General features: G+C 34.8%; 1 protein-coding gene and 2 pseudogenes across 1 annotated transcript; all 3 read left to right on the forward strand.

The window, feature by feature from the left end:
* The first annotated feature begins 1,991 nt into the window (after positions 1 to 1,991).
* On the forward strand, positions 1,992 to 2,726 carry LOC149213296 (universal stress protein PHOS32 pseudogene; annotated as a pseudogene).
* Positions 2,727 to 7,288: 4,562 nt separating this feature from the next.
* LOC149213297 (universal stress protein PHOS32 pseudogene) lies at positions 7,289 to 8,159 on the forward strand (annotated as a pseudogene).
* An 8,080-nt stretch (positions 8,160 to 16,239) lies between these two features.
* Positions 16,240 to 20,356, forward strand: LOC149213298 (disease resistance protein Roq1-like). The gene is made up of 4 exons (XM_089390742.1): positions 16,240 to 16,969; positions 17,084 to 18,134; positions 18,227 to 18,517; positions 18,882 to 20,356. Exons 1-4 carry the CDS (start codon positions 16,440 to 16,442, stop codon positions 20,298 to 20,300), a joined length of 3,291 nt encoding a protein of 1,096 aa, XP_089246868.1. The 5' UTR covers positions 16,240 to 16,439; the 3' UTR covers positions 20,301 to 20,356.
* The last annotated feature ends 2,445 nt before the right edge of the window (positions 20,357 to 22,801 follow it).

Here is a 22,801-nt window from a genome sequence, read left to right on the forward strand (position 1 = left end):
TGAGGAGTGTCACCAGATGGAAAATGACCACCCTGCTCCGCAGGAGGTGAAGGTTCGTCGTTATGGCATGAGAAAACGAGAGAGGGGCCCCGGCAGAGGTGCGGACTCGAGCAGGAAAAGGGGCCGGGGACAGAGTAAGAGGACGCATGAGGAAGGAGAGAACTCCAGGCAGGACACGAAACCTGTTAATAAGACAAGAAGGACGGTGAATCACAGAGTCCGGCGGGCAGAAAGGGCCTATCAGCGAAACACTAACCCAACAGTTAGAAGAATTATGCAGTACCTGGAGGAAGAGTCTCTCCAGGACCAATCTGAAGATGAAATGGAGGATTGGGAGTTCCTGCTTCATGATCCAGGACATACCAGGGGAAGAATGTCCTTATTTAAAGAATCTTTGCACATATACTGGGTTATGAAGAGGCTGCTGGCAAACGCCCTAGAGCAAGTTGCTAAGGAGATGGTCGAGCTTGCCCAGGGAGACCCTGATATGCGCAGAGAGTTAAGTTTCATCTGCATAGCCATGGAGAGGCAAGAGGAGAAGATGGACGCAATTCATTAGCTACTGAAGGGAGACCAACAAGATGCAGAGAGAGGAGCAAGTCAGCAACCAGCAATGGACAATATTTGACATGAGATATGTTCAGGAAAACTCATAGTCTTTCTAGTTACAGTTTTTTGCATGATATAGATAGAGATATATACTTCTTGCAGACTAGTAGTATTAGAAAATCTCAAGACTGCCTTGTCTATTTAGCTAAGATTAACAGACTTTGGGCCTTTTACTTTTGGGCGGCCATCAAAAACTATAGATGGATTAAGTACCCGGTTTCCCCAAGTGGGCGGGTCTTCAATATTTTTGATACTATGTAATGTTTTATTTTCTATCCAGTAATAGAAAGAGTTCCACCTCAGCTTACAAAAAAAAAAAAAAAACTTAATTTCGATGGAATATTTTAGAATATTTTGAATAGTGTACCTAAATCAAAGATAGATATTTATTTTCAAAGTAGTTATTCCTTTTTTGTTCTTTTAATTAAAATGATTAACTAAAAATAAATTCCATATAAAGAAGTATCACATGAAATGACTTATGGTTTTTTGGTCATGTTGTATTAATAGGTCATGATATTGACCCATGGTATTGTAATAATGTCTATTTCCAAATTAAACATCACCATGGTAAAGTGGGGATAAATATTAATAGATAGAAAACTTGTTCAATATTTTTTAAATGTGTTAACTTATATATTAATTACCTTTATTATTAATAATGAGAATAATATTATTAATATTAATTTAAAATTAAGTTGCAATTTAGTTAATTTTCTTTTTCTTTTTTTAACTTTAATAATTTAAAATATATTATAAATTGATATCTATTAATATTTCCTTGGCTGCACCATTTACATAACTACAAAAATTCTGGAACAAAACATACCCAAATCCAAAAAATTAAAATTATTAAAAATGTTAAAAACAATTACACCCAAGATCAGCATGGATATGGGTGGCTTTAATCATCGGCAAAAACATCTCAACTCAGATAAGAGATTATTAAGTGATGTAGAATCCATATTGTTTTAACAAGCTCGTTTCTCATCATGTAGTGTTTGTCCATTCTCACTACGTCGCTCGAAATCTTGAAAGGGAAATGAAACGAGAATTGGAGAAAGAATAAAGAAAGAAAGAAAGAGATTATTTTAACGTCCACGAGGCTAAAGATAGCCTATGGGACAAATTGCTTCTTCATCTGCTTGATGTATTTGACCCTTTTTCTATGAAGGTTCACAATAAATGTTCCCAACTTCTCGACAAACCCCTTGCTAAATAGATTATCCCAAGAGCTAGATGCCAACATATCTGCATAACTTTCCCTGTTGTCTTTGAAGGTCTCACTGTAACATCCCTAAAATAACTGAGTGTAAAATTAATTAGTTGAGATATAGTAATTCGAAAACTTACAATTCAGTTACAACTAATTCTTGATAAGGATGAGATCAAGAAGGAGGGAACCGTCATATGAACAACAGGTTGCAAGGAGCGGTGGTTACATCTTAATAGTCGCCATTGATTATGAGAGGGAGCCATATATTATTGTGGAGCGGTGGAATCAGAACCACTATGATGTGAAAGTGACCACCATCGAGTAAAATAAGTGACAAATTCTGGGTTTGAACATCAGGAGCAGGGCGCTCATCGAAAGATCGCGATAGCAGTGAATCTGAGCGACGAGAGTGCCTTTGCAGTGAAATGGGCCATGGTTAATTACCTTTGCCCGGGCGATAATGTGATCCTTCTCCATGTTAGGCTGACCAACGTTTTGTACGGGGCCGATTAGGGTTCTATCGATTTATCTGTCAAGGACAACAACGACGAGGAGTCCTAGCAGAAGCTTGAGGATGATTTTGATGCCTTCACATCGACTAAGGCCTCCAACCTTGCCCAGCCTCTGGTCGATGCTCACATACCCTTCAAGATCCACATCATGAAAGACCCCAATGTGAAAGAGAGGCTCTGCCTAGAGGTCGAGAGGCTCGGCCTCAGTGCCGTTATCATGGGAAGTCGGGGTTTTGGGGGCCTCCAGGCGGACCTACAAGGGTCGCCTTGGCAATGTCAGCGATTACTATGTACACCATTGCGTCTGCCCCATTGTAGTTGTCAGATATCCGGACGATGAGCACACTGGTCGCGCATTCTTTTATTATTTTGATGGAAGCATGCAGTGAGCCACTGAAGAGATACGTATCTATGCCAAATCTTGGAAAATATAGGAGTTTGTGTTAGTATTTGAAATGAATGTATGTTTATTTTGACATAGAAATAGCTATTTTGGGTAAGGATAACCCATATTCAAATAATAGTTATTGCATTTATGGAAAAGAGAATGCATATAAAAGAAATAGTAGTTAAGTTGGATTTTATTGAAAAGGGATACATGCTTTATTGCAATGGGATGCTAGCTAATTTCGAAGTTCTTGTGAAATAGTTATGCATTGCATGCATGATAGAAATTGCTAATGATGTGCTTCTAGGCACATAGATAATCATACTAACTTTCTTGAAGAAAACGTATGTTTTATATACACATAAATATAGTTTCTTTTTAGAAAAAGAGTGCATTCTTCATGCATGAAAATAATGACTTTATTGGAGATCTCTTGAAAACAAAAATAGAGATTATTTCCTTAAAAGACACATATGAATAGTGTTCATAAAAGAACCATAACCCATACTTGTTTCATGAAAAGATTATGTGCAATGAAGTAAAAGTAATTGTGTTAGGAAAAACACATGTTGCATAAGGGTAGCTATTGTGACATTGAAAATATGGTTTTGGGTGTACGTAGAGAAAGTATTATGTTGACTTTCTTGGAAATAATAATCGATGTTAACTTTCTTGAAAATATTAATCTCTTGAAAAGATTGTCTTGCTAGATGAGTTGGGTCGATTTCTTGATTCTGGTGCATAAAAGGGTAAGTTAACCTTGTTATTGTTTCTTGATTTTTATGCATAAAGATGGGTATCTATAATATTTTCTTGAAAGGGAAAGCATGAGAAACTTACTTATAGGAAGATAGAGAAATGGGGTTATAATGACCTCCTTTAATAAATAAGTATGTAACTGTTTACATGAAATGATGGTAGAATTCCAGAGAAGGGAATAGAAGGGCTATTATGATAAGCTATTGGATGCACAAAGTATAGTCAATGTGTTATAGAGATATATTCTTTGTATGGATTGAAGAACTATTGAGTCATTTTCTTTAGGAAAATGATATGTGATTACTTTTATGCTAACATAACTATTATCTTAGTTTCTTGTTGAATGAGATGTGTATGCACACGAGATTTGTGTTAGCTTTCATTAGAAAGGATATATATTCGCATGCGGGAAAAGACTACAGGTTGTGTGAGATTGCTTTATATATTTGCATGCATCAAAAGTAATAGCTAAAGGACTAGATCTTTTGATAAAGTTTATGTAAATTTTCATGTAAGAAGATTATAACTGATGTTTTAGTTAGTCCCTTCAAAGGAATGCCTTAGTGTTTTGTCCTCTAAGAATATGTGCTTATGCGAAGGGAAATGCTAGTTAATATGATTATTTATAAATGTAATCATGATGTCAATGTTGATAATGATAACATGGGCAGGTAAAGTTGGATTACTTGCGCAAGGCATAGATTATATTTAACGTTGTGGCAGGAAAAGGATTAATGGTCCATGCAGATGAGTACGAGTTGCGGGATCGTACATTGCTAGAACAATCATGCCACAAGGAATGTTGCATGTGGCGGTATGTAAGTAAAGGGTTTCATGGAAAATGTATTAGCTTTTAGCTAGTTATGTGACAACTTAATGATAATTCATTGTAATAATTTTATAACAATGGTTAAGGGATGGAATCCCTTATAAGCCATTGAGTGAGGGGTGAAAACCCTCACGAGCGTTTAATAATAAGATTAAATGTTTGTTGGTTTTTACCCTACGGGGTTTCCAGGGTATATCAATGTTCAATGATATGATTGCTTATTGTGTTAGTTGTATGATGTTGAATCCTTGATGATGATGATTCTTTATTTGATGTGATAATCATAATGTCAAAGAAAGTGGTTAAATAATATGGTTAAGGAAATCATGAATGGATGCAAGGTTCATGAGACAGTTTATGTTATTACACTACAATAGTGGTTGTTAATGGTATGCAACTTACTGCCCTCTATTGCAATTCACTTTATGTACTAATGAACATTATATCTAATGGTTAATAAGGAATGTGGAGTTGTGATTTGGATAATTACTTGTGGTAATTTGTATAAAAAAATTCTAACTCCCTGCTTTTACATGTGAGGTTACCGAGGTATGTTACAAGTGGTATCAGAGCTAAAGGTTGCAACACTGGCGCCTTTGGGAATTGGTAAGCGGAAAAGAATTGAGGTATACTACCAGTAGGCATTAACTCAGGTATGAGTTTAAAAATCTACATATTGATTTATGTAGTACACTACTTTTGACATGATAAGTGTGATTTTTGCTTATAACTACTTTGAGTAGTAAGTAATAAAGTTTGTTGCATAACTATGTTCAAGACATTGGATTCCTGATAAGGATAAAAGACAATAAAACTTTTGTCGCACTTAAGAACAATATTGAACACTCATTGAGGAAAGTGACAATCAACTACCAACTTTTGATTTGCAAATATGGAAATAACAATGCTGCATTTATTGAACAAGATTGAAGTTACAATGAACGAAATTTAATAAGTCAATGCATGAATATAAATTATGGGGAACATCCTTGAATAGGATGACAAATTTTTTTAAAAGGACATTAGAAGAACCCCTTTAGATATTGAAAATATGCAATGAGTCAAGTAGTGAGACTTGATTGTAATAACTAATTTTTGATTAAGTTTTGCCATGGTTCCATTAAGATGATTGGTAGTTGTGATTGGTTAGTGTTGTATGACTAACTAATAGCACTTATGTGCGTGAATTGAATTTGATTTAAGCTTATCACAATTCGCAAACAAGTGATTATGGTAGTTACTTCTTGTATCAGTTTGTTGATGGCAATACATTGTGGGAAATTGGAAATGTTTAGATTGTTACCTCAACTATCATTGGCATTTACACAGTAATAAATATTTGCATATACTTTTATGCATGATAGTATTGTGCCGCAAACTAAAAAGATTTGGGAAGTGAATACTTGTTAAATGATACATATGTATAACTAACGTTGTTGATGGGATTAAGTAGTGGTAGCTTAATAGCAACAAGAAAAACTCGTCACGTAAAATGTTGCAATGAGAATTGCAATCATAAATGAGAAAGAATAATGTTATATGATATGAATGAATTGTGTTATTTGGAAAATCTAAATGCATACAACATGTATGATAGATATGTTTCCCATCAATCTAGATGTTGTGGACCCATGATGAGGGTTAAGTGTAGATGCATGGTGTACATGCATGTTTGTTTTGTTAATGATAATGTTCATATGGATCATTATGTAAATTGCTTGAGGAAGAGTGATAAAAGAGAAAGTTAACATGCTAGACAGTTGTAGATAGTTGTGAAAGGCTAGAATGCCTTGGGTTGATGGCAGTTACCTACTCGAAGGGGTTGATGGTACTTGTCTACCCAAATTTTCTCTCCCTAGAGATAAATTATCTCAATAAGGGAAAAGAGTTGGCCAAGATGGTGAAGAGGGTAAAAATACTGAGGCAACTCTATTGATTTGGAGCCTGTTGGAGGAGGCCCAAAATTCCTCATAGATGGGATGCTGTCAGAGGAATAGGCAGGACGCTGCTAAGAGGAATCCTATATTGGACCCTATGTGGTCATTGGAATTCTTGAGCTGGTTGGCCAGTGGAATTCCATGTTGGACCTGGTAAAGTCTCTATCAAAGAAACTGTTTGGATGTGAAAATGACTTGATTTGGTTGTGGAACCCAGTTCCCATGTGTTGGGAATTATTTAGCCTATTGTGGTTCTCATAGCTAAAGAAATTAACTGATCAGCTATATGTTATGTTAAAAATTCTATATATAGTTGTGTAAAATATGTTATGCACATTTAACAGGAAATGAGCTTAGTGCTCAATAAGGAGTTATTGGAAATTTAATTCCTTTATCGTATTATTAATCTTGTGAACATCTTAGTAGGGGCTAAGACAATTTTTACTTGATGCAGTGATTGACTGTTTTGATGATTAGAGAGCTAGGTGCTCTTTTGGTACTTTTAGAAGTACTCTGTGGATGTCTTTAGTGAGAATTAATTCAGTGTGCATGTGGAGCAGTGATGAGCTCTTAAGTACTTGTAAAAGTACTGTGAATTAAATATCATCTAACATTGCACGATTGATGGATAGTTAAAAGTATTTCATTTGACTCAGAATATTGTGACTAATGCGATTGAATTTGTTTGTCAAACATTACAGGATTACTTACCATGGAGGGTTGATGGGTTGTCCAACCACTATTAAAATGCTTACGTGAAAGTGCTCATGATTTTCAAGAGTAGATGGTAAGTAATGGTAAGTTGATATAGAGTTTGGTTTTTGAATTTGAATAAGGGCCAAGTGGTGGCAATTAGAACTTGCATATTTTTGCAGTTATGAATGCTTATGACTATTGATCTTTCTTATGATTATATCATTATTATTTTGTTTTTTGTCATTTCTTGGAATGAAATATTTGATTTTAAAAGAGGAAGGATCACATTTTGTGTGGTTTAGATGGTTATATCATGAGTAAAATCTAAGGTTCCAACGAGAGATGAACACAAAGGACGGTGTTCTTGTTAAGTGGGGGAGTATGTAACATCCCTAAAATAACTGAGTGTAAAATTAATTAGTTGAGATATAGTAATTTGAAAACTTACGAATCAGTTACAACTAATTCTTGATAAGGACGAGATCAAGAAAGGAGGGAACCGTCATATGAACAACGAGTTGCAAGGAGTGGTGGTTACATCTTAATAGCCGCCATTGATTATGATAGGGAGCCATATATTATTGTGGAGCGGTGGAATCAAAACCGCTATGATGTGAAAGTGACCACCGTCGAGTAAAATAAGTGACAGATTCTGGGTTTGAACATCATGAGCAGGGCGCTCATCGAAAGATCGCAATAGCAGTGAATCTGAGTGACGAGAGTGCCTTTGCAGTGAAATGGGCCGTGGTTAATTACCTCCGCTCGGGCAATAACGTGATCCTTCTCCATGTTAGGCTGACCAGCATTCTGTACGGGGCCGATTAGGGTTCTATCAATATATCTGTCGAGGACAACAATGATGAGGAGTCCTAGCGGAAGCTTGAGGAAGATTTTGATGCCTTCACATCGACTAAGGCCTCCGCCCTTGCCCAGCCTCTGGTCGATGCTCACATACCCTTTAAGATCCACATCGTGAAAGACCCCAATGTGAAAGAGAGGCTTGGCCTCAGTGCCGTTATCATGGGAAGTTGGGGTTTTGGGGGCCTCCAAGCAGACCTACAAGGGCCGCTTTGGTAGCGTCAGCGATTACTATGTACACCACTGCATTTGCCCCGTTGTAGTTGTCAGATATCCAGACGATGAGCACGTTTGCCGCACATTGTTTTATTATTTTGATGGAAGCATGCAGTGGAAGCATGGAGTGAGCCACTGAAGAGATACGTATCTATGCCAAATCTTGGAAAATATAGGAGTTTGTGTTAGTATTTGAAATGAATGTATGTTTATTTTGACATAGAAATAGCTATTTTGGGTAAGGTTAACCCATATTAAAATAATAGTTATTGCATTTAGGGAAAAGAGAATGCATATAAAAGAAATAGTAGTTGAGTTGGATTTTATTGAAAAGGGATACATGCCTTATTACAATGGGATGCTAGCTAATTTCGAAGTTCTTGTGAAATAGTTATGCATTGCATGCATGATATAAACTGCTAATGATGTGCTTCTAGGCACATAGATAATCATACTAACTTTCTTGAAGAAAACATATGTTTTATATACACATAAATATAGTTACTTTTTAGAAAAAGAGTGCATTCTTCATGCATGAAAATAATGACTTTATGGTAGATCTCTTGAAAACAAAAATAGATATTATTTCCTTAAAAGACACATATGAATAGTGTTCATAAAAGGACTAGAACCCATACTTGTTTCATAAAAAGATTATGTGCAATGAAGTAAAAGTAATTGTGTTAGGAAAAACACATTTTGCATAAGGGTAGCTATTGTGACGTTGAAAATATGGTTTTGGGTGTACGTAGAGAAAGTATTATGTTGACTTTCTTGGAAATAATAATCGATGTTAACTTTCTTGAAAATATTAATCTCTTGAAAAGATTGTCTTGCTAGATGAGTTGGGTTGTTTTCTTGATTCTGGTGCATAAAAGGGTAAGTTAACCTTGTTATTGTTTCTTGATTTTTAAGCATAAAGATGGGTATCTATAATATTTTCTTGAAAGGGAAGCATGAGAAACTTACTCATAGGAAGATAGAGAAATGGGGTTATAATGACCTCCTTTAATAAAGAAGTATGTAGCTGTTGCATGAAATGATGGTAGAATTCCAGAGAAGGGAATAGAAGGGCTATTATGATAAGCTATTGGATGCACAAAGTATAGTCAATGTGTTATAGAGATATATTCTTTGTATGGATTGAAAAACTATTGAGTCATTTTCTTTAGGAAAATGATATGTGATTACTTTCATGCTAACATAACTATTATTTTAGTTTCTTGTTGAATGAGATGTGTATGCACACGAGATTTGTGTTAGCTTTCAATAGAAAGGATATATATTCGCATGCAGGAAAAGACTACAGGTTGTGTGAGATTGCTTTATATATTTGCATGCATCAAGAGTAAAAGCTAAAGGACTAGATCTTTTGATAAAGTTTATGTAAATTTTCGTGTAAGAAGATTATAATTGATGTTTTAGTTAGTCCCTTCAAAGGAATGCCTTAGTGTTTTTACCTCTAAGAATATGTGCTTATGCGAAGGGAAATGCTAGTTAGATGATTATTTATAAATGTAATCATGATGTCAATGTTGATAATGACAACATGGGCAGGTAAAGTTGGATTACTTGCGCAAGGCATAGATTATATTTAACGTTGTGGCAGGAAAAGGATTAATGGTCCATGCAGATGAGTGTGAGTTGCAGGATCGTACATTGCTGGAACAATCATGCCACAAGGAATGTTGCATGTGGCGATATGTAAGTAAAGGGTTTCATGGAAAATGTATTAGCTTTTAGCTAGTTTTGTGACAACCTAATGATAATTCATTGTAATAATTTTATAGCAATGGTTAAGGGATGGAATTCCTTATAAGCCATTGAGTGAGGGGTGAAAACCCTCACGAGCGTTTAATAAGAAGATTAAACATTTTCTGGTTTTCACCTACAGGTTTTCCAGGGTATTTCAATGTTCAATGATGTGATTGCTTATTGTTTCAGTTGGATGATGTTGAATCCTTGATGATGATGATTCTTTATTTGATGTGATAATCATAATGTCCAAGAAAGTGATTAATTAATATGGTTAAGGAAATCATGAATAGATGCAAGGTTCATGAGACAGTTTATGTTATTACTACAGTAGTGGTTGTTAATGGTATGCAACTTACTGCCCTCTATTGCAATTCACTTTATGTACTAATGAAAATTATATCTAATGGTTAATAAGGAATGTGGAGTTGTGATTTGGATAATTACTTCCGGTAATTTGTATAAACAAATTCTAACTCCCTGCTTTTACATGTGAGGTTACCGGGGTATGTTACACTCACATTCTAAAATGAAATGCTTTTCTGTTTCCACTTTTCCAGAAGAACAAAAAATGCATACTCTTTCCTCCCACACTTCTTTTGGTCTTTCCAGCACCCTATTTCACAACGGAGTTTTTGAGAATTAGTCCTTAAATGAGCAATAAGAATTTTGGCTCTCCAAGAGATATTTGCCTCTATGTGTGCATTTGGTTGATGACTATGAGTGGGATTAAACACTTCAATATAATAATTTTTCTTTCTTCCTAGCTCCTTATTCCAAGAGTGTGAAACTTATCCATAACAAAAGATTTTATCTCTTTGTTGTTTATGGGACACATGCTCAAACAAATACCCCATTTACTAAACCATTTGTTATTTTGTTGCATCCATTTTTTTTTTTTTGCAGAATCTATCATTAAAGATAGCCTTAGGCCATCTATTCTCTTCCATTTGCTCATTTTTTTTTTTAAATACTTTATGACTTGCACCATAGAAATTGCTTCAATAGGAAAAACCCTTGTTCCACTTGACAAGGCAGCATAAGGAACAACACTTTTAATCTTGAATTTGTTTGTAATCAAATGCTTCTGAATTTTCTCAATTTGTCTCCACTACATGTCGGATGTACTGTTGGCCCATAGTTCACAACCATAGAGAATCACCAAATTCGCAAGAAGTTGAAAGAGTTTGAGTGGTAAATTTTCAGTCCCATAACTCTGTCTCTGTACACCTATTTTGGAAAGCATAAAATGATTTCCAACCCCCCAAAGTTCTTTTCTTTCTACAACCATCCCAACTTAGATTTTTGTTTGTAGAACTTATGTTGGTTATGTTTTCTTTTTTTAGAGAAAACCACTACTTTCGTTTTGTTGATATTGACTTCATCCCCACACTTCTACAAAAATGCTCAAGGGATAGTAAGTTCTCTTGCAAACCAAGAGCCAATTTAGCAATCAAAATAAGATCATCTACATACAAAAGCAGCCTTATAACAAACTTACACAAATAGATACCATCACCCCCTTGCAAATTTAACCACTCCTCAAGCTTATCGATATATAAACCAAAAAGGGTAGTAGACAGTGGGCAACCTTGCTTGACCCTGATATCACTTCTAAAACTTTCAGAAATTCCTACTGAAGTTCTAATTTTGACTTTCACCTCTTCATACAGCCTATGCACAACTGCTATCAAATGTTTAGGAACCCTAAGTTCCTCCATTATGTGCCAAAGATTATCCCTAGGAACCTTGTCAAATGCTTTTATGAAATCAACAAAGCAACAAAAGACTTCTTCATTTTCTCCCAAACTTTTTCAATGATGTGCCTTAAAGTTATACAATGATCAACTGTGGAATGTTTAGGTCAAAAACCTGCTTTCCCTTTGGTAGGCTTATCTCTTTCTTCTGCATACTTGTTAATTTTATTTTCTAGCATGCTTCCAAAGAGCTTTGCAAATAAAGGGTTTATCATGATGTACCTATAATTGGAGGGATTATTGACGTCACCGCTCTTGAAAAGAGGTATTGCCAGACTAGTTGTACAATCTGTGGGGAGCACCTGTCGTATGATGTCGTTGAAAGTTTTTGTAATGTGAGGTGCAAGGATCTTTGAGCTCCACTTTAGATATTCTTCTTGAAGTTCAACTAAGTCTTTTTCTTTTCCAACACCCAACTTCTTGATACCCATCTCTACCTCTTGCATCGTGAAGAGTTCAGTATCAGTGTTGACCAAGGGGAAGGGTCAACCTTGGGATCCTGCTCATAGAGTTGTCTTGCATAGTCAAACAATTTAGAAGTTGTAATACTATTTCCAGTTCATATCTTTCTTAGTTGGACCTCCTTCCAAAATAATTTGGGATTATTTTTCCCAAGGAAGATTAGTTCTTCCCTCCTTGAAACCGGGAAATCAACCTTTTTCTTGCTTAATAACTGCTTGTAAGCTTTGAGATTTATGTTATCCTTATTTGAGTCTTTCCACATTCTCCTTACCTTTTTTCATTCCTTGTCAAACCAAGCATTAGTCGAAAAGAAATTTGTTTTAGACTTCTTAATTTTGCTCTTTTGCACTCTGTAAGTGCGCATTGAATTAAATGAGTTAATTCATGACTATGAAGGCCTTGAATTGTGATTTTCTCCTTCTCGAAGAGCCTCTCTAGCATCATTTTGAAGGTATTACAATTTTCTGAAGTCAAAATAATTTGTCCTTGTTGGAGATTTTGTTGGACATGCTGAATTTTTTACTCTAATTGTTTTTTTCTAGTTCAGGAGAAACTTAAATAAATTGTCTTGTGATCTAATTTTAATCTCTAATCAAAACTTCTTCCATTTTCTCACACAAACCATGCGAGAAAATTAATAATTTACTACACTTGCTCCGTTGTAAGTATTGCAAGTGAAATTACCGTACATTGCCCATCTAGTTAAGGAGAATCTGATAAAGGTGGTGAGATCAAGTAATCTTGAAAAGAAATTAAAGGAGAATCCATCTTGTATATTAAGAATTACAACGCCAAAGTATATTTTGGGTGTGCCACTTGTATATTTTTGGAAAATACATCCTTAGATCTGTAGCTTTTCTATATGTAAATTTATATTTAAAATATAGTATTATGTATTAAAATTAGTGATAGTTGATTTTGGCTTTTATAGTTGATTATAAAAACCACCTAAGGCTCAAATGAGGTTGGTATAAAGACACCAAGGCCTGGTTAAACCACTGAGATCGACGAGAATTTTGCATTGCAAAACATTAATAACATTAAAAGTACTGTTACTTCTAAGTTCAAAGAAAAAATGCAGTGTGAGAAAGATTTATCAGTTAAAAGAAAATTAAGATATTATAAGGAGGTCATCAACCCCACCCTAGAAGATCAAAAGTATCTCTCTGTTTTAACTAGCTCAAAGAAGAAAATTAATATAGCCAAGATTAGAACAAACTCTCATGAGCTCCATAGTGAAACAGGTCATTGGACAGTTCCTAAAACACCATGGATGGAAAGGATCTACCATCTTTGTGAGAATATGAACATCGAGGATGAAAATCACTTCCTCTTAGAGTGCCCCGCGTACAACCACATTAGATATCAGTTTCATAATATTTGTTGCAATACTGACCTTCCTGGCCTTTTACAATGTCAAAATTATAGTGAGCCCGGGAGGCTTCTCTCCAAGTTTTTTGAGCATAGGAATAAAATCTTAAATCAAACTAAATAATTAGTTTCTTTAGGTCCGATAGACCAAAGTTTGGTCTTAATGGACATTAACCATCATCATCATCATCATCAAATTAATTATAGTTAATTATGGTTAATTTTAGTTAATTATAACGAATTATATTTAATTATAATTATTATGGTTAATTATAATTAATAATGGTTTACCATCATTAATAACCAATTATGAAAATTTATGGTCAACTATGATTATATTGGTCAAATCAGTTTTACCCATAGTTAATCTTAATATATCATAGTCAATTATAAATAATGGTGAAAAATCAAGGTCATCCACTATCAACTATATGTTGACCATGGTAAGCTACAAGCATATTTAGCCATAATCAACTTTCGTAGACTAATCCTACCCATCTACAAAAAATGAAAATATCACAAAAATATTAACACAAATAATTGATCTAAATAATAAACCCAATTAACATATAAAAAATAGAAAATAACAAATATATATATATATATATATATATCTATATATATATATATATATATATATATATATATCATCCATTGTCAACTATATGTTGACCATCGCAACCTAGTTACACTATACTAGACCAAGTTATACTTATTCTTAAGGGGGGATGTTAGGATATTCCGACACATAGGAAATAGTTAAGTATAACTTGGTTTAGTATAGAGTTAGGTAAAGTGTGTTTCTTTACTATGTACATTTGTAACTTACAATCCGACGGTCACGATATGTAGTGATCCGACGGTTCATTCTCTCCTAGGTATTACCCACACTTGATACGTGGCTTAACACCCGATTGGTCCATGATCTCTATTTAAAGAGCATGGAGGGTCATTTTTAGTTTAACCTTTCATGAGAGAAGCTTATGTAAATTTTCATTATTTTATTAATAAATTGCCTGAAGTAGCAGTGTTGGCTCAGGCCGTGGACTGTTTCCCTCTTTGAGGGTTTTAACCACGTCCTCAAGCCATGGACTGTTTTGCTCTTTAAGGGTTTTAACCACGTCAAAAGTACTGGTGTATTGATCTGTGATCTGTTTGTGAGTGGTGTCCTTTGGTGTTCTGTCTGAGGAACTTACCTGTAAATTCCTACACTAAACATATTTACCGTAATCAACTTTAGTAAACTAATCCTTCCATCTACACAAAACGAAAATATCACAAAAATTTTAATACAAATCATTGATATATACCAATAAACCCAATTAACATATAAAAATAAAAAATTAACACTAATTATATATATATATATATAAAATTATAATTTTACTAATTAATATATATGGGAGAAAATAAATCTAAAATTGTAGAAAATACAATTTAGATGTGCAACCTATCTACCAATCTCAAAACCCTTAATATGTGTGTTATAAATTTCTAAAAAGGATCAATAAATATTAAAATTAAATTGGAAAAAAATTGTCCACACTTCAGAAAAGTATCTAGGTCTGTTCGAATCAAATTTACCCAAGCATATAGTGCACTTTACAACTGGTGCATAATAACTAAAGCAACACGTCCCTCCAGTGTTGTCCAATCAACAGCAGGTGTTTCATCGTCTTCGCAGATCGAGAAATTGAAAGGAAAAAGGCAAAGCATGTGGGGGTGTTTCAGAAGTGTGACCATTCACAGAAAATATACATGGAACACAAAACAAATTAATATTAATTATAATTTATAGAAGAATTTTCCGAGAAAAAGCAAAGCCAGGTGGGGTGTTCAAGAAGTGTGACCATTCACAGACAATATACGTGGAACACAAAACAAATTAATTATAATTATAATTTACATAAGAAATTTCCAAACTGCTGTGTTTTTCGAAAATAACATCACCGACGTGAGTGTAAAATGTTTGGCTTTTTAACTCGATACATTTTTATTCTAAAATAATTTGTGTTTTTTTTCTTTCTAACATTTTAGCCTATTTATTATTTTAATTTTAAAATATCAATAATTTTATATTTATATTTTTTTTATAATTTTATATCAAATCAATGGGTTTTTTCATTGATTGGTTAAAACGTGTATTTCATCTTGATTCCAAACATTTAATGGGCATAAAGTAAAGTTAATGGATTACAAATTCCAGACATTCAATAACCATGGAGTAAAGTTACTCATTCACTTTATACCAATCGGATGCTCAATTCTGCAATTCACATAAGTTCAGCGGTTGCAACAAAACCTCGGTGACATCGTAATTGCCATCCCTTCCGTAACACATTAATTGTAAATTAAAAATTCCATTTACTGCAGAAGAAGAATGGTTGTAATTCCGATTTATGTTTTTCTACATTTTTAACTAAAAGAAAAAACGAAAAACGAAGAGAAAAAAATGTAATTAAAAATTAAAATAAGAGAGTTAAAAAAGTCGTAAGTTAGAATTTCAAAATAGAGATAATGATTAAATTTGAGAGTTTTCGCACCTCTCATCAATATTCACAATTTCAAACCAAAAAAACTCCACTGTTTTGAAATTTTCTTCCCTGTATTTGACGGGCAAATCACCCATGACGGGCAAATAATTCCATCGTAGACGGGCACATCGATCCATTTTGCTTTTCAGCAGGATTTTGTCGGAAAAAAGTCGATTATTCCGAGTTGTGAACGGTAAAGCAGGGCATCATGATTGTGTATTGACCCCATGGGCCCGATGCACAGAGATACCTCAGACGCGGTTTACGGCCCCTATACTTTCAGTAAAGAAAAGAAGAAGGGCGGCGGGAATTATAGACAGAGGAGGCAGAACGAGAACGAGGGCGTGTCAGCGAACATAAACGAGGGTTTTGTTGAATGTCTATATATTTATCTCTGCAAATCCGCTCAAGTTTTCAGAGTAGTTCACTCACAAATTTTCTTCGATCTCTTAAATAGACTTCTTATTAGCAATTTGCGTGCATAGCATCTGTAATCCTTCGTTCAGCTCCATCTATATATATTTCAATCTTCTTTTGGCAATGTCTGCATCATCCTCCACCTCTGCTAATCCCAACAACAACTACTATTACCATGTCTTTCTAAATCACCGCGGTCCTGATGTCAAGAAAACCTTCGCCAGTTATCTCTACCGTCGGCTTATTTCACATGGACTGAGGGTCTTTCTGGATCAGCAGGAGCTGCAACAGGGGAACAGTTTAACAGATCAAATAGTGGGTGCTATTAGAAATGCCTCCGTCCATGTGGCGATATTTTCCCCTGGATATGCAGAGTCGAGGTGGTGTCTCGATGAACTGCTCCTCATGTTGGAATCCGGGGCAACCATTATTCCCGTGTTCTACCATGTAAAACCTGCAGAACTTCGGTGGACAAGGGGCAAAGATGGAAAGTACGCTCAAGACATACAGAAACTGGAAAAGAAGAAGACATATGACCCTGAAACTCGTAAAAAAAAGTCGCGATATGATCCCGCCACAATTGAAAAATGGAGAAGTGCACTTTCTAGTGTTGCAGACATAAGCGGCTTCGATCTCCAGGAGGCATGTAACGGGTAAGATCTTAGAAGCCAACCTCTTCTCTGGGTATTGTATTACTTTATGTTGTATAAATGTACATAGAAGTTTGTTTCTTACTAGTTCTATTTATTTTTCCTGTATATCAACAGCGACGAAGGGGAGTTGCTAGATCGGGTAGTTGAACAGGTGTTGGAAAAAGTGAAAAAAAGACCCCTTCATGTAGCCAAATATCCTACGGGTTTGGGTGAAAAGATGGAAGATTTTGAAAATGGAATTTTAATGCAGGAACAGCAACCTGGAAAACCTCCAGTCTATGGTATTGTTGGGCTGGGTGGAATAGGGAAGACAACCCTAGCCAAAGAACTTTTCAATAGGAAAAGTTCACAATACAACAAATCATGCTTTCTCTCTGATGTTAGAGAAAATGCACAGAGCTCTCTGATGTTAGAGAAATTGCAAAGTAAACTTCTTAAGAGTTTAACTGGATCAGATCAGTCAATAGACAGTGTGGATGAAGGCATAGAGAGGCTGAAGGAGTGTCTCTCATTTTGTCAAGCCTTAATAATTTTAGACGACGTTGATCATGTGAATCAAGTGGATGCACTTTTGCCAGATCTTACTGTTGTCCCGTCAGATAGTTTAATTTTGATTACATCTCGAAATAAAGATGTTCTCATGAGCTCAGGAGTCCAAGAATCATCAATTTACAAGTTAACTGGCCTTGATATAGTCCGGTCCTTGGAGCTTTTCTGCTCCCATGCCTTCAACCAGGACTATCCAGTCCCAGGATTTGAATCTTTAGTTCTTAAGTTTTTAATAGTATGCGATGGATTGCCCTTGTCTCTGAAAGTGTTTGGGGCACTTCTTCATGGGAAAACTAACAAAACATACTGGGAAGACCAATTGGATAAACTTCAAAGCATACTTCCCAATGAGATACAGAAAACACTGAAAATTAGTTATGACGCCCTTGATACAGAGGAAAAGCAGATATTTCTAGACATTGCCTGTTTCGTGGTAGGAAGAAACAGGGATACGGCCATCAGAATCTGGGATGGATCGGGCTGGAAGGGTAGGCTGGGGCTTCAAAATCTACAGAATAGATGTCTGGTAGAAGTTTTCACAAATTATATATATATGCATGATCATCTTCGAGATTTGGGAATGCATATCTGGCAGACGCAGTTGCAGCAATCCTCTGTAAGTGCCCAATCATTCAAAACTTTTTAATATATTAAATAGAAATCTGTGTACATTTTTGTAATTCTTCATCTCTGTTCAAATCCGAACAGGAAATAACCGAACTGCGGAGACTTCGGGGAATCAATATGGTTAAGATGGTTCTACCTGATAGAGTTGATGATGAATACTTGGGTTTGCAGCGTCGTATGTTGCAATTACGTAACACTGATTATGGTCTCTTGGAAAACATTATGATGAGGGCGCGGTCACCAGAGATCATATGGCTTCGGTGGGACGACTGCCCCTGCACTTCCCTGCCTTCCTGGATTCCATTGCAAAATTTAAGGGTTTTACAAATGCGAGGGAGAGTTTTGGAAACATTGTGGGAAGGGGAATCGCAGGTAAATTAGAACTATTATCTGAATTTATTCACCATCAATACTGCAAATGAACGAATTCTGTGGTTCAAAACGAACGATTTATGAGATTTTGTGATCCAATTGAAATGGAAGTTAAAGTAGTGTTTCAGTGGGTTATTATTGAGAGTTTCTAAGTTGAAGTTGTCTTTTATATATAAATTGTAGTTATGATTTTTAAATCTGGGAAGTCAGAAATTTATGTCTGTATATATATATATATATAATTATTGTGATCAATAAACAATGTATTTTTTTTTGTTGTATTTTTTGTAATTACTCTTTCTCATATTTCTAACCCTATACAGATATTTATATCTTATAATTGACGCACATGAACATTTTGCAGACACCTTTCCAGTTGCGAGAGTTGGAGATTGATGCTCCCCTCTGCAACTTTCCGAAGTCCATAGGAAGGCTTAAGCACCTTGAACAGATTTTTCTCGATTACCGTGGAAATGAGAATCTTAAAGAATTGCCAGAAGAATTTTGTCAGCTGCGATCGTTGAAGGCCTTGGTTCTAAGGGAGTTTCATGGAATAAAGTCACTACCGGAGTGCTTTGGTAATTTAAGCAACCTCCAACACATCGAACTGTATCGGTTCCACGATCTGGAGAGGCTGCCAGATTCCTTTGGTAACTTGACCAATCTCCAACACATCAATATCTCATACTGCTTCAATTTGAAGATTATTCCAAATTCCTTCGGGAATTTAACCAGTCTTCAACACATCGAAATGTCAAGGTGTATGGATTTGGAGCGACTTCCAAATTCCTTCGGGAATTTAATTAAGCTCAAGTTTCTGGATTTGCACAGATGCAGCAATTTAACCATCTCAAGCGAATCGCTTGGAAATATAATCACGTTGGAGTACATAAATCTCCACTATTGTGGGAAAATTGAAGTGTTACCCCTGCAAGTGGCACATCAGAGGTCCCTTGAACAATTATATATGACGGGTACAGGTTTAAAAGAATTGCCAAGTGCAATTGGAAATCTAAGAGATTTGGAGGCTCTACATTTAGGAAGCCTTTCGTTGTGTGCGCTGCCGCCTTCGCTGGGTTATTTAAGTAACTTGAAGGAATTATTGCTCTCAGAGTGCTGGGAATTAAAATGTTTGCCGTCCTCTGTTGGACTGTTGAGTCAGTTGATTGTGTTGAGAATAAATCAATGTGCACTAAGCGAACTGCCATTTAAGAGAGATGGAGAAAAAGAAAGCAGGGTTGATTCTTCCATTGATGAGTGCATGCCTCTGCTCCACTACTTGCAATTGTGGGAATTACCAGAGATATCGGAATTATCTTTTGATAAAAGTGTTTGCCCCAACTTGGGGCATCTCAAAGTCCTCTGGTGTGATGCTCTGGTGGAGGTTGGAGCATTACCTAATGCACTGATAAAAGTGGAATTGACAGGCTGTGATAATTTGAGGCAAGTAGAAGGGTTGTGTGGTCTTGCAAAACTTCAAAAACTAAAGATTTCTGTATGCCACGGGCTGGAAGAGTTGTTAGGTTTTGAAACACTGTTGTCTTTGGAGAAATTGGTTGTTTTTTCATGTCGGAAGTTAAAGAGGATATGGGGGTTTAATGCACAGTTGACAAAGCTTCGCACAGTAGAGGTTTCTGATTGCGAAGTGTTAGAAGAGCTTGAAGGTGTGGAATATTGTAGAGCATTACAGGAGCTTAACATCAGTGAGTGCCCCAAATTGCATTGGGGTGAGGGAGCATTGGAGCAACTTCACCAACAATTGAAAGAAGGCCTGGTTCTATGAAAAGGATAATTTAAGCACTACAGTCTTTTCTTGACATAATGATATAGATATAGTGATCTTTTGGTTGTTTTCTCGGCCAAGTTTTGCATTTAAATAGTTAGTTTGAACTAAAGTTTGTGTTTCTTTTGGCTGATGGATTAAAAAGTTGGTAAATCACTAGTTAAAGTCATCACCATTCTCATATTTATCAGAATAGTAAGTTATTTATTTATATAAATATAAATAAATTGGATCTCTCTGAATGTTTAAGAATTTTATAATTTTTTTTTTGTTTAAAGATAAGAAAGCATTAAGGTAAAAAGTCTGTATTTATAAATTATTTAAAAGTAAATTTTTAATAATATAAATAATTAAACAATTATTTAAATTGATTCAATTTAATATATATATTTATTAAATTGAACTAATTAAATCTTTTAATTAATTAGTTACTTTTTAGCTATTTAATCATGTTAAAAATGGTTGTTTTTAATATTATTTGGAATGGTAGATTATTGAAATATAATGTTAATTATCAAAATGTACAATTTTATTCATTAAAAATAATTCTTACTTAATTTTAAGCCAAAGATATGGGTTTCCTTTCTTATTACCAAAAAAATCAATTTTAAAAACATTTAAAATACATTTTACAAGAAAATTATTTTAGATTTTTATATTTCGCATAAAATTAATTTAAAATTTAAAATTAATAAAAATAATTCTAATAATAATACATACGAACCCGCTATTTTTAATGAAAGGATCAAATACCCATTTCTCTTAGTTTCAAGATATTTAAATCGGATGGAATGGAATTTGGCTGGACCAAATACCCATTTCTCTTAGTTTGAAGATATTTAAATCAGATGGAATGGAAGTTGGTTTGTTATATGGGAATCCATTACTTTTATTTGGTTTGTTATATGGGAATCCCTTACTTTTATTTGGTTTGTTATATAGGAACCCGTTATTTTTATTTTCAATGGAATATTTAATTATATGTATGAAACAAAGACTTTTTTTTCATTAAAAAAGTTTGAATCAAAATATTTATAATCCAAATATATATAAAAAATAAAAGTGAATTCTTAACATTACAAACCAACTCCATAGTGAAATGTATGTGCAATGAAATAAGCTCCATAGTGAAATGTGCAATGAAATGGAGTCAAAGCATATATAGTTGAATTTCATAACATACTCTACAAAATTCATGTCTTAGAATCTCCAAACTACTCTCCAATTGCACTCTATCAATCTATACCATCAAAGATTTTGTTATTCTAACGACTTTGACAAGTTTTACTAAAATTAATTGGTTAGAAGTATAAATTTGGATTTTCCAACTTCTACGTATTTCCTATAAAGGATTTTCTCATGCATTTTTCATAATTTCTTTGTACAATAATATCTTTAATAAAGGCAACTATATAGTCTTTCTCATGCATTTTTCATAATTTCTTTGTACAATAATATCTTTAATAAAGGCAACTATCTAGTAATTATTTTAAAGAAGCTACTTCAAACAGATTTTGATTTTTCATATACATCATTTATATGTTTCAAAATTTATTGATCCAGGTGGATGTTGGTGGCCACCCACCAACCCATTTGGACCCCCACAACTGTCTCTTTCAGTCTTTTCAGTTTCCTTAATTGTAGCACAACTTACTATTTTTAGCAGTTTTTCGGGTCCTGAACTTCCGGAGCCGTTTTGAGGCCCTAAACGACGTTTTTTTGCCCTTCCCAAAGTGGTAGTTCTCGGATAGATCTTTCTAACGAGCTATCGTACGCGTCAAACGGAGATCGTATGCCAAAGTTACGACCCCGGGAAATTGATGTACCAATTTACCCAAACGGGGCCCACAATTTGGCGTTTCATCTTCTAGGGTTAGGTTTCGGGATGTGAAGGGTTTTCCATTGTTTCTCAACAATAAATAGGCCTTCGAGCCTCATTGTAACACAGTTCGGAACAGTTCAGAGGCATGTAGCCGCACATCTCTTCTCAGAGATAAGCTACCATCGCCCTAGCTGGTTTATTTCCATTTCTGGTTGTAAGCATATTTCAGTATTCTCCATTAATGAAATGAAGCATTATTTCCGCTGCACCTATGTGTTTATGGTTATTGCATCTCTGTATTTATGGTTATCTCTGTAATCTATTGCGTTCCTGTTTAAATCCGGATCATTTATACTATACATAATTATTTATTTATTTTTTAATTTAGATTTTTACAAATATCTAAAATATAAAATTATTTTTTTCAATTTTTATAAAATTATAACTTTCTTTTTTTTAGCGGAATCGGTAATGGTGGTGGTATCATACTTGCGTTACACGGTGTCACGCCCTCTATTCTTTTTTCGTTAATTGGCAAGGGTGCGGCACCGCCTAAGTAGCTAACATGTTTCATTGTTAAGTTACTTTGCGAACTACGCCTAACATTCATCATATTTCATTAACAATATTAATGTGCGGAATTCATTAACAATATAAACATATAACCATAAACATCAAC

The sequence above is a fragment of the Pinus tabuliformis genome, chromosome 1_1, assembly GCF_031772625.1.
Source record: "Pinus tabuliformis cultivar Carrire ecotype Pingquan chromosome 1_1, CPIR1, whole genome shotgun sequence".
Taxonomy (NCBI): Eukaryota; Viridiplantae; Streptophyta; class Pinopsida; order Pinales; family Pinaceae; genus Pinus; species Pinus tabuliformis.